Below are 12,181 nucleotides of genomic sequence, written 5' to 3' on the forward strand. Positions count from 1 at the left end.
CACACGCAAACTACAGAAATCTACCATTTATTTACTCAACATACCGAACAATTCCTAACAGATTATAATTTATTTATATAATCATTCTTTAAAATCTAGATGTTATAAATAAATATATTTGATGACTATTAAATTTTTTGCCAATTTTCGTATAGTGATTTATGAAAAATCTTCTAACTATTTTAATTTGAAGATTTTAACAAGCTTAAGTATACAAACATATTTTTTACATATTACCTACACCGTATATTTCCTCACTTGTTCACTATATTTATATATTTATATTGGTTTATAAGTTAGTACCAGATCAATTGTAACTTATCCATTATATTCAGTCATTGCGAATTTGCGATGTATTAAAATTTAGAGCACTGATTAAATTTCATATCATAGTATTCAAAGTATGAACTTTAAAATAAATATCACATAGACATAGCATTTACAAGTATACGAAATGTTTCTAAATTCTACCATAATGGTAGAAAATGTATAAGATGGCAAAATTGTACTACAGATGTCAAAATACAACTGCTTGCGAAAAAACAGTCATGCAAAAGCGCGCATTTCAATGGAAACGCTACACTGCCATCTATGAAAAGCTTTTAAAAACTATACAACGTTACGCTTAATGTCAAAGAGTACAGTAACCTCCTACCTAATCGTTATTTTAAAATTTAAAATGGATGTATACCAATGACATCGTCTTTATTAGTAGTATATCGATGATGTATACTCATAAAATAAGTAAATTTATTTAATCAATCAGTTATTTATATTATGTGAACTTTTTAATAATTCAAGCTACATCAGGAGGCACGGCCGTGCCCCGCCAAGTCGAGCCATAAAATTATCTCAAATAGATAGGGTTTTATTTTTTGTTTTATTATAATACGTAGAAAACTACTTTTTGTCATGACTCAAGTCTATGAAGTAAAATTTGAAGTTGTCATAATAAAACCATGAAACCAAAGCGAAAAACATGTTTATTTTAAATTTACAACAAAATTAAAGTGAATTATCAAACGATGCAGTGAATCCAAATTGAAATCCCCTAAAACTCGGTACTAAGTATTAAATAGAAAACAAAACTTTATATGGTTGAAAATGGATGACTGGCATTCAGTAAGTTTATATAATGAAAGATTATATAATTCATAAAGACTCAATGATTTTATGTCTGCTTACTATAATATGTCATGTCTTAGCAGTAAGTTCCTTTTTTGCCGTTTCCTTTAAGAAATGGTTTTTGATATTCCACCCCAAAGGTGTTTGTCCGTTTCAAAAGTTAAAGAAGTTAAACTTTGAAAATTCACTAACTCTATGTAAAATTAATTGAAATGTGTTAATGAATAACAGAAAAAGAATCGGTATTATTGAAATAGTGCTCTATTATTTGTGGCAGGCGCACATGAAATTCATTTCTGTCATATATTTGGAGGGAATATGGGGAAACCGGAGATAGGGTATTATTAATATTTCTACCTAATAACAGCAGTGTTAGGCGCTGCTGTGTTCCGGTTTGAAGGGTGTGGTAAGGGAGATAGACTTTTCCGAGGCGTTCCAGCTTAGTCCTCAGGGGTAGCGGCGCATCTGTGGCCGACCTCAGGTAGGAATATCTAATCCTATCTGCGGTTGATTACAGATGTCCATGGGCGGCAGTAGCCACTTACCATCAGGTGGACTGCATGCTCGTCTGCTACTCTCATATTATAAAAAAAAAAAAAAAAAAAAAGGGGTTGGGGGGTCAAGATCATTTGCTCCACTATAATCATCAAGTGCGTTTTGAAAATTTTTAGGGTTCCGTGCGTATGTTAGCGCAGTTATGTTCAGTGATAACATAGTGATTTAAAATTTAGCATTTCATGCTAGAGGTTCTAATACCAAGCTCCCCTGATTTTTTGAAGTTATGCGGGTATTACAAATTACTTGCTTATGGCGCATTAAAGGAAATGTGCTTGCCTGAGTGGTCTACGAATTCCACGAATCCTAACTAAGCCAGCCTGGTAAATAGCCCTTTCCCTGTGAGAGGAAACCTATGACCATTGGAACAGTAAATAGTTGACCATGATGAGTAAATCATCACAGGATCAAATGGATAAGAAAACCGTATAAACACTCATGTATTGATCACCAAAGTATTGAACAGTATCAGGTATTACTTGTCGGAAATTCATGTTACAAAGTTGTCTACTTCTCAACAATCCAATACTAATACGTATGGTGGTGTATATTTTTATTTCTTCATATACACGTATTCTATGTGGGAGGCAGGTTCATGCTTACGTCCTTAATTATAATATACGCCATTATACATGTTGGTAGCGGATTGTTGCAAAGTATTTTTACCGTGCTTTTATTAGCTTGACCTGCATGTATGTGAGTACCTATGCAACGGAATCTCTGAACTCGATTTGTGCCCACTTTGAACGGTCAGATTCATTCAACATTTTGAACAATTATCAAAAACCGATTGTAATATACGATTATAATAATTTTGTCCCATTTTCCTCTTTAGGATTGTCAGGATTAACGATTTCTTGCACGGTTTCAGTAGTTTTTCATTTTTTAAACTATAATCCAAACTTTATATTGGATAATTCCCCAGCGATACGAATATCGGATGCAACAGACATTAAAATACTTATCAAGACCTTGACCTTACACTGTGGTCACTTCCTCCCTTGACCCATAAGAACTAAACTAAGTGCAGGTCCCTAGCTGATAGTATTACAACCACATTCGATGGAAATAAAGTTGATTCTCGATTGTCGTATTCGTGTGGTAATGCTGACTTTGAAACTCTAGTTTGTGAGGTCGACGGGGTTGGTTACCATAGAACTGGTATCGAATAGAAATGGCATGCACTCGTGTCTGAGACTTGTGTATTTGCGCATAATTATATTATAGTCGTTATTTTATTAGCATTTTGCTAATTGATTGAGTGATAGATGAAAAAATGCTTCTAAATTCGATGGCGGTTTAGAATAACATTTTTAATATATCCACCAAATAGTATTTTAAAATACAGAGCAAACGTTTTAACATTCTCTTTTTTTTAATCAGGTTAAATCGATGTTCGTGTTTATAATATGTCAAGTTTTTTTTGTTAGGTATATAAAGCAGCAATATTTGCGCTCTCTTTTTAATTTGCACGATGCCATAATAATTTTCACTTGAAGGTGGTAGAACCCTTTGTGGTTCGACTCCGGCGGCACCACCACCACACCTATTTCTACTTCATAACAGTAATGTTAATCGCTGCTGTGTCCTGGTTTGAAGGCTAAGGGAGACATACTTTTCGGAGGAGTTCCAGCTTAGTCCTCAGGGTTAGCGGCGCATCTGTAGCCGTCCTCATGTAGGAATATCTAATCCTATCTGGGTTTGATTATAGATGTCCACGGGCGGCAGTAGCCACTTAACATTAGGTGGACTGCATGCTCGTCTGCTACTACTATATTATTAATAATAATATATTAGTTATATCGGTATTATTCACTCATCTCAGATAGATCTATTTGAGTCTGTCTATGGCATTGACATACGGCAGATTGCGCGCATGTCATTTCCGTAGAAAATGCCATTTCTCAACGTTATCTATTCTGTGGTAGTAAGTATCGCAAAAAAATTACATTTGCAATCCTGTATGTATGTAGTTCAATGTGTGGAAGTACATAATAAGACCAAATAGGGCTTAATCGTTGTAATTGTGCGTTTAAATGTCTTGAAGCATGTTGAAGTGTAATTTATGTTTTTCGTTTTTGCACATCTCGTACGCCACATGCCTTCTATAGACAAAGACTGTTTGCTAGTAATTAATTTTTATATATATATTTCTTATTTGCGTGTGTATGTCACTGAACTCCTCCTAAACGACTGGACTGATTTTGATGAAATTTGTTGTGTGTGTTCAAGGGGACTTGAGAATGGTTTAGATCCACAATTTAGTCCGTGGGAAAAGGTTTTTTTAATTAATTTTTAATTCGTAAGTAGTTATAGAATCGGAAACTATGCGTTTGATCAAGTAATGATCTTTAGCAAAGTTGTTGTCCAAGAGCCCACGAGGGTTTGGGAGTTGGTAAGACCAATTTTCGACAGATGGCACCACTGTCATTCCAATGCAGGTACAAATTTTCCGTTTTATGTATGTCATATTATTTCTTTAAAGTGCGGGCGAAGCCGCGGGCACCACTAGTATATGTATAAGTTCTTTTCTTTATTTACTAACTGTGACTAGTAAAAAGGTTTTAAAGGTGGTAGAACCCTTTGTGGTTCAACTCCGGCGGCACCACCGCCACACCTATTTCTACCTAATAACAGCAGTGTTAGGCGCTGCTGTGTTCCGGTTTGAAGGGTGTGGTAAGGGAGACAGACTTTTCCGAGGCGTTCCAGCTTAGTCCTCAGGGGTAGCGGCGCATCTGTGGCCGACCTCAGGTAGGAATATCTAATCCTATCTGGGGTTGATTACAGATGTCCATGGGCGGCAGTAGCCACATCAGGTGGACTGCATGCTCGTCTGCTATTCTTATATTATAAAAAAAAAAAGTAAAAAACTGGTCTAGTGCAAGTTTTAGTCGCACGGAATGTCTCGTACCATTAATGTTGTATGCAAACATGTGGTGTGGACGCGTTGCAAGCTTGCGGCAAAGTCCCTTCAATTTGTACGAAAAAACTGACATCAAGGATTCGGCTTTAATCGCGTGCTTCTACACAAACTAAATCAAATACTCTATCCTCACGTTTCAATTTGTAAGGACTTGTTGACGTTTGACAATTGTGTGGATGCGGTATAAAATATTTGCCGATATTTTTTTCTTGTGCTCACTTTGAGATCCTATTGTCTTATTGACGAAGCAAGTCCGCTTCCGTGCTTCGGAGGACATTTTACGTGCGTTTATTCCTACAGACATGCAACGTGCCGTGTCAGACAAAATAATATTTTTCTATACAATATTTTGACAGGCACGGCCCATGCGCATCTGTGTTACGGTAAACACAGAAAAAGTTTATCTTTATACACATTGTAAAAAACAATATTACTTCGTCTGCCACGGCGCGTGTCTGACACGTTCTATGCCTGTAAATGTAAATGAACTTAATAGAGCAGTCTATTTAATCACCAAATTAAAACAAACATGTTCGTCCTTGCTTTCCAGTGTAATCACGTCAGAATTAATTATGTTTGCATGATCTCGAGTTATTCGAAGGTTCATTCAACTCGATACAATGATACACGTATCGTGTGTATTTTTTAACCCCTAACTACTCTAGTTTGCCCTTCTTATGCCTCTACGAAATCTGTAACTTCGGGCGTTTCGTCCGAAAATACAACCGAAGATTCGGATATTTCCTACACTATTACAAGTTTCAGGCTTCACAATTTGTAGAGCACCTCTGAAATAGACAGATAAAAGCTAACCATAGTTTAAGTTCCGAAAACTATAGATGATTTGCTTGAAGCTAAACCTTACGCGGTAGATTTTAAACAGTCCAGAAAAATAATTAATTTGACAGTTGGTTATTTCCACCGTGTAACCAATAGTTATGTCCAAACTTTCGGACGGATCCGAAACTTCGTTGACAGATGTGTGTTGGACTTCCAGAATTGAGACAATATAGGACAATAGGGTTGATACTAAAACTAACGTTTAAAGTGTTTTAACGCAATAATAACGGTGTAACGTTGCACTAAAATAAAAACATTTTCACATAGAAATGGGTTAATAGATTGTCCCAAAAAGCATTTGTAAACATTACCATGCATATTGCATCACGGTTGACGTCAATGCATGCATGCGATGCAAAGATGTCCCCAATTGAAGCTACATGGTCAGCGATCGTCAGTCCAGTTTCCGCAATGTGATTACGAAATGACATAAATAGCTTTAGTAGGAGTGGCGTGGTGGTAGCTCCGAGAAATTTTTATGGGGATCTTCAAAAGGTACTCAGTGCCGTGGGAGCAAGAACGGATTATGCATTGGTGTAATTATAGGGCGGCAGGACTGACAAAATGCCACGAGCCCTCGGCCTGCCAGTGCCTCGGTTCGAGAGGCTGCTAAGAACAAAAAAAAAAACAGCGACAAATGGTTTCCACGACTAAACAATTACTACAGTACGTATTCGTGAGCGAAAAATTCTTAGGGCCCCATGCAATGAATTTGATGTCGCCTTTTTTTTACGAGGGGGAAACCTTCAAATCAAATCAAATCAAATGCCGATGCCCCTATCGGGCTCTGCCGTGAGGGGAGCAGTTTACGCTGCTCCCCTCACCTGGTGTTTACGACGGTATGCGGCCAAACACACTGCCGTCCTTCCCGGGGTTGCTTGCTGGACGGTTCGAGCTCCCACTCGCACCGCCCGCAACCTGGTACGGGTCGCCTATAGTGTAGTTACGCCACTGGGGTTATGTAGGATTTTTAACCATTAAACCCCAATTTCCTCCCGGTCCCGGTGTCCTCAGCGCAACGTAGAAGACACCGGGATCTGGTTTCTCATGGATCTGACTAAAATTTGAGTGTAAAGAAGAGGCTTGTTCTGGGAAAAGTCTGAATGGCATCGTGCAAGGAAAGCAAGAAGGGAAGGGACCATTGCGTTCTAGAGATCCCGGCGCTTCTCTTTATGTAAAACTAGCTGTCACCCCCGGCTTCACTAGCGGTCTGAAGTTTTTACCTATCCCTGGGATCGGTGCTTTCTTCGGGATAAAAGGTACTATTAGAAAATAAACTTACCTTTATTACCGTGGTCAAAAATCACGCTGAGTTTCTGTAAGCTGTTCTGTCTGGCCTCTGCGAAGAGGCGTCTCTTGTTCTTCGGCGAGGGCTGTGTAGCCAGCGGTGACACTACCATCGTGGTGGTCGCCATCGCTAGATCACCATGTCACTCAGCTCACTTAGCTGGAACAAATGGCATTTGATTATAATTTTAATTATTTTGTTGTTTTAGTACGTAGGAGTAGCAGACGAGCAGTCCAAGTGATTGTAAATCGCTACTGCTGTTTGTGGACATATGTATAATCCGAAATAAGATTAGATTCCTAGCTAAGGTCGCCCCCAAATACGCCGCTACTCCGAAGAGCTAAACTGAAACGCCTCGGAAAAGTATATCTCCCTTACCACACGCTTGAAATCAGATCACAGGCCACAGCAGTAAAATATAAGCAGAAATAGGTGTGGCGGTGGTGCCGCCAGAGTCGAGTCACATAGGGTTCTACCACCTAACTTTAGTGCGGTAAAAGTCACACATAACCGTCGTAGCTCCCACGGCGTCGGGTACCTTTTGAAGGTTTCGTCGTCACCAAAAACAAAAGGGAAACGCTTACACAAGAACTCCAACTTAAGTCTTGAGGCATCTGTGGCTTACTTAAGATACTATTTCAATTATATTTGCCTGTAACCAACTAGTATTTCACTGTAAGTAATTTATCATCTACTTTTCGTTATATATGTATGTATTAGCTACTTAACACATAAAACATACTACATAAATTAACTGTCTGTAATTATATTATAAACCGGTTAATGTATAATCGTGTCCGGTTTTTCCTGAGCTAACATTTTAACGATTTCATGAATAATAATATAATATTGACAAAAAACCAACATTCAACTATTTCACGTAATTATTTCGCGATTACTATACTGTTATTTTATGCGCGTAATTTTAAGTGGTTATGTAGGTGTGTACATTAGTCATCATCAACCCATTACTGCCCCACTGCTGGGCACGAGTCTCCTCTCAGAATGAGAAGGATTTAGCCATAGTTCACCGCGCTGGTCAAATGCGTAGGCGATATCCACTAAGATCCATTGCAAAAAGATCCATCGATGGATTTTTGCAATGGATCTTAGTGGACATCGCCAATGCGTAATGATAGAGTTCACACGCCTGTGATATTTTTTTTATATCTTTCACGTATGCAGGTTTCCTCACGATAATTTCCTTTGCCGTTAAAGCAAGCGATAATTAATTTCTAATACTTAAATAACTTTGAAAAATCTGATTCTGGTATTCGAAGTTCGAATCTCGGACCTAACGATTGAGAGGCCAAACTTAAACCACTAAGATATCGCTGCTTATAGATTATAAGTTTTATAACAATGATGTCATATTACTAGTATATAATATTGGGAAATACTGGAATTACCAAAGTCATTTGCGTCGTTCAAGGTGCTTAGCAATGTTTATCCCAACATACAAAGTTACGACCATAAAGTTACTTTAAAGATAGAGCGAGCAAACTCGGGTGAGAACAGTTCAGACTTAAGAACTTGGTATGCGGGGTATAGTGAACAGTCTAATTTTAAAGTTCAAGTTGAGTGTATTTGCTTGGTTCATTTTTACATTTGCAAAGGGTAAAGTTTTTACATGTTTTGTGCACGCCTTGGAGCCCGAATGGCTTAACTGATATTAAGATGAATCTAATGACATCTCATGTCACTTAATTATATTTGTGGGAGCGACATAGGCATATTTTAAAGAGTATACATTTTGTTTTTTAATAATTTTCTAGTTTAAACGTCGTAATTCTAGTGAAATGTGTTATGAAAACACGATGTACTTAATACGTACTCATTTTACAACGCTAGTTTGTAGTTTGGCATAACTATGGATACGATTTGTACCGAAGTATTAGCAGCATGGACTCTATGCAAATTATTACTCTGAGGTTTGAGGCTACAACATAACATGCAAACACGAGGCTGTCAAAGTGTAGAGCAAATATTTAGGAATCGTGCCGTCTTATCATACAAATAATTTGAGACATAAAAGCTTATATTAAATAGTTACATTTTACTTAATAAAACTAAAGTCGTCTGTCAGACAACGTATATTGATATACAGATAAATATATAAATATATTTTGCCTATAGGAAAATATATTGTTTACTGTCCCCTGCCCTGAAATTATTATTTTTAGTAGGAATAACATGGGATAGATTTATAAAACTGTGCTTGCCCTCTTTCGTTAACGAGGGGGAAACCTTCAAAAGGTTCCCCAGTGCCGTAGGAGCGACACGGGGTCACGTGGGATTCTTACCGCACTATAACACCCGGTGACCGTCCTCGACGTTGCGATGAGGACTCCGCGTTCTCCAAGGGAACGCAACCGGAGTCCACTTGGCGCGTTGCCCTGCCGTGCTCCGCCCAGGTGAGCTTGATACTCACCACACCATCTGTTGTTCACGACGGTATGCGACCACACATGACCTTCCCGGCGTCGCTTGCCGGGCGGTTCGAGCTCCCACTCTCGCCACCCGCGACCCCAAAAGCCCCCTTTTATTCGTCTCTTACGACAGGCAGGGTATACTCGTAGTCCTATTCTGGTCCCGGAACTACAGGGACAATCAAATCTTGCCCTAGGAGCCTTTTAATTATATCTCTATAAATAATCGTTCATATATTAAGTCTAGTATGTATTAATACGAATTCTACTATTATTAAAAAGCATACAACATAATCATTGTGTAAACTAATTGGTATAATGTCTGAAACCAAATGATCGCAATGATAACCGATTTGGACCGCCTTTATGCAACTCAGTGCAGATATAATTATTATAAGGCATGTTTTACACTGCAAGCTTTTTATGTTATTTGTCCCAAAGTAAAAAAAATTGGAAATATTTTTTGGAAAAATTAGGATAATGTATTTCTTTTACAAAAATCGATACTGTATATCGGTAGATACGATACGTCGTGTCGTATTGTTTTTTAATACATATTTTATAAGGTTTAGAAATATTATTGTCCAAGTGCGAGTCGCACTCAAACATGAAGAATTCCGTAGGTACCACCAAATTTTGTTTTTTTTTTTTTTTTTTTTTTTGTGTTTGTTTCTGTAGCAGCCACGGAAGTACGACGTGCGACGTCTCACTTTTACGAAATTTGAGTATCTTTTTAAATGGGGGCCCCTTTTTTCAGGAGGCACTTGTACTATAGCCTTGCCTGTCCTTCCGCATACGGCATGTAATATTAATAACGACAGGGCCGACTTGACGTTATAACTATTATAGATTTATTATCAACAGTGGATCGATAGATTGAATATCAATAGGTGTAGTCCGCACCCAGCTGCTACTCCGCTCTGAAGTTGTTGCGAGCAGGTGTAGTCGTACAATTTGCTATGGCGACACGATTCATTTCTATATTCACAGCGGACTAGCAGTTTTACGCGGACTATACTGCGTCAGCTATAGAAGCGTTTACGATCCCCTTAATGATGTTGTACGAATTTGATGTCACACGTGGTCATAATATACGCTCAATGCCATCAATAAAGTGGATCTAAATTTAGATTTTTTTATACAGATTATTGTGATAAAATATATAACGATGCTTTAAAGCCTTCTAAACCCTAAATTAGGAAACCCTTATCATAGGTTATCTACACTAATATTATAAAGAGGAAAACTTTGTCTGTTTGTTTGATTGTAATGAATAGGCTCAAAAACTACTGGACCGATTTTAAAAATTCTTTAACCATCCAAAAGCTACATTATCCACGAGTAACATAGGCTTTATTTTATATGATATATATTTGATAAATAGATTTTGAGGCGGTGCAAAGTTTGCCGGGTCAGCTAGTTTTTAATATAGAAGTAGCAGACGAGCATGCATTTCACCTGATGGTGGCTAATGCTGCCGACATCTGTAATCAACCCCAGATAGAATTAGCTAATAGCTATTCCTACCTGAGGTCGGCCGCAGACGCGCCGCTACCCCTGAGGACTAAGCTAGAACGCCTCGGCTTATGTTCTAATAGGGTTTTTACCCTTTGGGGACGCAACCCTAAAAATGGATTGAAACTGTCTAAGTTTGGTATTCCTCAGCGTTGTAGACCATTATTATGATGGTGACCACTGCGGCAATAATTAGAGTAGAAGAATACATATATATTACAAATATTCTTCTTTACAGGAGGCCAATGACCCTTTGGCGCGCGAAAGAGGTATATGTTTGGAAAGTAAGTACTTAAGCATATCGTGCATTATATATTATAGTTTAAAAACATTAATAAATTAAAAACTTCAAAATCGTGAAATATTGGACATTTGAAGGTGGTAGTACTTACCTTTAGTTCGCCTCGAGAGGACCACTGCCTCACTTATTTCTGCCTAAAAACAGCAGAGTTAAGTGTTGCTGGATTACAAATTGAAAAGTATGGTCACGGAGATATATTTATCTGAGCCATTCTGAGGCGTTCAATCTAAGTCCTAATAGCACGCATCTGGCAACCCTAAGGTAAGAGACATATATTATCTACAGTTAATTACAGATGTTCATGGGTGGTTCTAGCCACTTATCATCAGGTATAATGCATGTTCGTTTGGTATTTAAAGATTATAGAAAAAAACTGAAATACATAATTCGTGGAACAAGTTAAACACGGTAAGTGTTCCGTTGGTCTTCATTGGTTTGTATCTAAAAAGTGTTCTAGAAACTTCGATATCGTGATTCAATATAGGTACTATAATACTATAATAGTTACGAAAAGTTGCAACAAGGTTTAGGTTAGATTAGGTTAGGTTTGTCCCTGTAGTTCCGGGAATAGAATAGGGCTACGGTATCCCCCCTGCCTGTCGTAAGAGGCGACTAAAAGGGAGCTTCCGGGGTTGCGGGCGGCAAGAGTGGGAGCTCGAACACTCCAGTAAGCTACCCCGGGAAGGACGGCGGTATGTGTGGTCGCATACCGTCGTAATCACCAGATGTTGTGAGAAGAGCGAACGCTCCCCCAGGGCAGAGCCCGATCGGGGCAACGCGCTTGGAGGACTCCGGTTGTGTTCCATCGGAGATCGCGGAGTTCTCCAACAAGCGCTGAGGACGACCACCTGGGGGGGTTTTAGTGCGGTAAGAAACCCACATAACCCGGCGTCGCGTACCTTTTGAAGGTTGCCCCCTCGAGAAGAAAAAAAAGCTTCGGTTAGGTTAGCTTTAAAGAGTTTTTCAATTTCTAGAGGACTGCAAAGTGAAGAAGTTCTACAAAGTACTGCAAACCTGCCAAGATCGCGTGCAGTCGAGAAGTCAGACTGCTGAGACCTGCCACCAGGAGGTCATGGACCTGATGGGAGCCGTGGACCACTGTGTTGGCGCTAAAGCCTTCAAAGACCTAGTTTGACCTCAACCTACCTTTTTAACTCACCTTTCTATTACATAGACAAAGGAATGAGATAGATCACTAATACTTT

General features: G+C 38.6%; 1 protein-coding gene across 1 annotated transcript; it reads left to right on the forward strand.

Moving 5' to 3' along the window:
• The first annotated feature begins 912 nt into the window (after positions 1–912).
• LOC140746088 (cytochrome b-c1 complex subunit 6, mitochondrial) lies at positions 913–12,181 on the forward strand. Its single transcript, XM_073078092.1, has 3 exons — positions 913–1,122; positions 10,914–10,959; positions 11,951–12,181. The coding sequence occupies exons 1-3, from the start codon at positions 1,105–1,107 to the stop codon at positions 12,109–12,111; spliced, it is 225 nt and encodes a 74-aa protein (XP_072934193.1). The 5' UTR covers positions 913–1,104; the 3' UTR covers positions 12,112–12,181.

Source organism: Epargyreus clarus, unplaced genomic scaffold (assembly GCF_041222505.1).
Source record: "Epargyreus clarus isolate Ecla_fem2 unplaced genomic scaffold, WU_Ecla_fem_2.2 ptg000002l, whole genome shotgun sequence".
NCBI classification, from domain to species: Eukaryota; Metazoa; Arthropoda; class Insecta; order Lepidoptera; family Hesperiidae; genus Epargyreus; species Epargyreus clarus.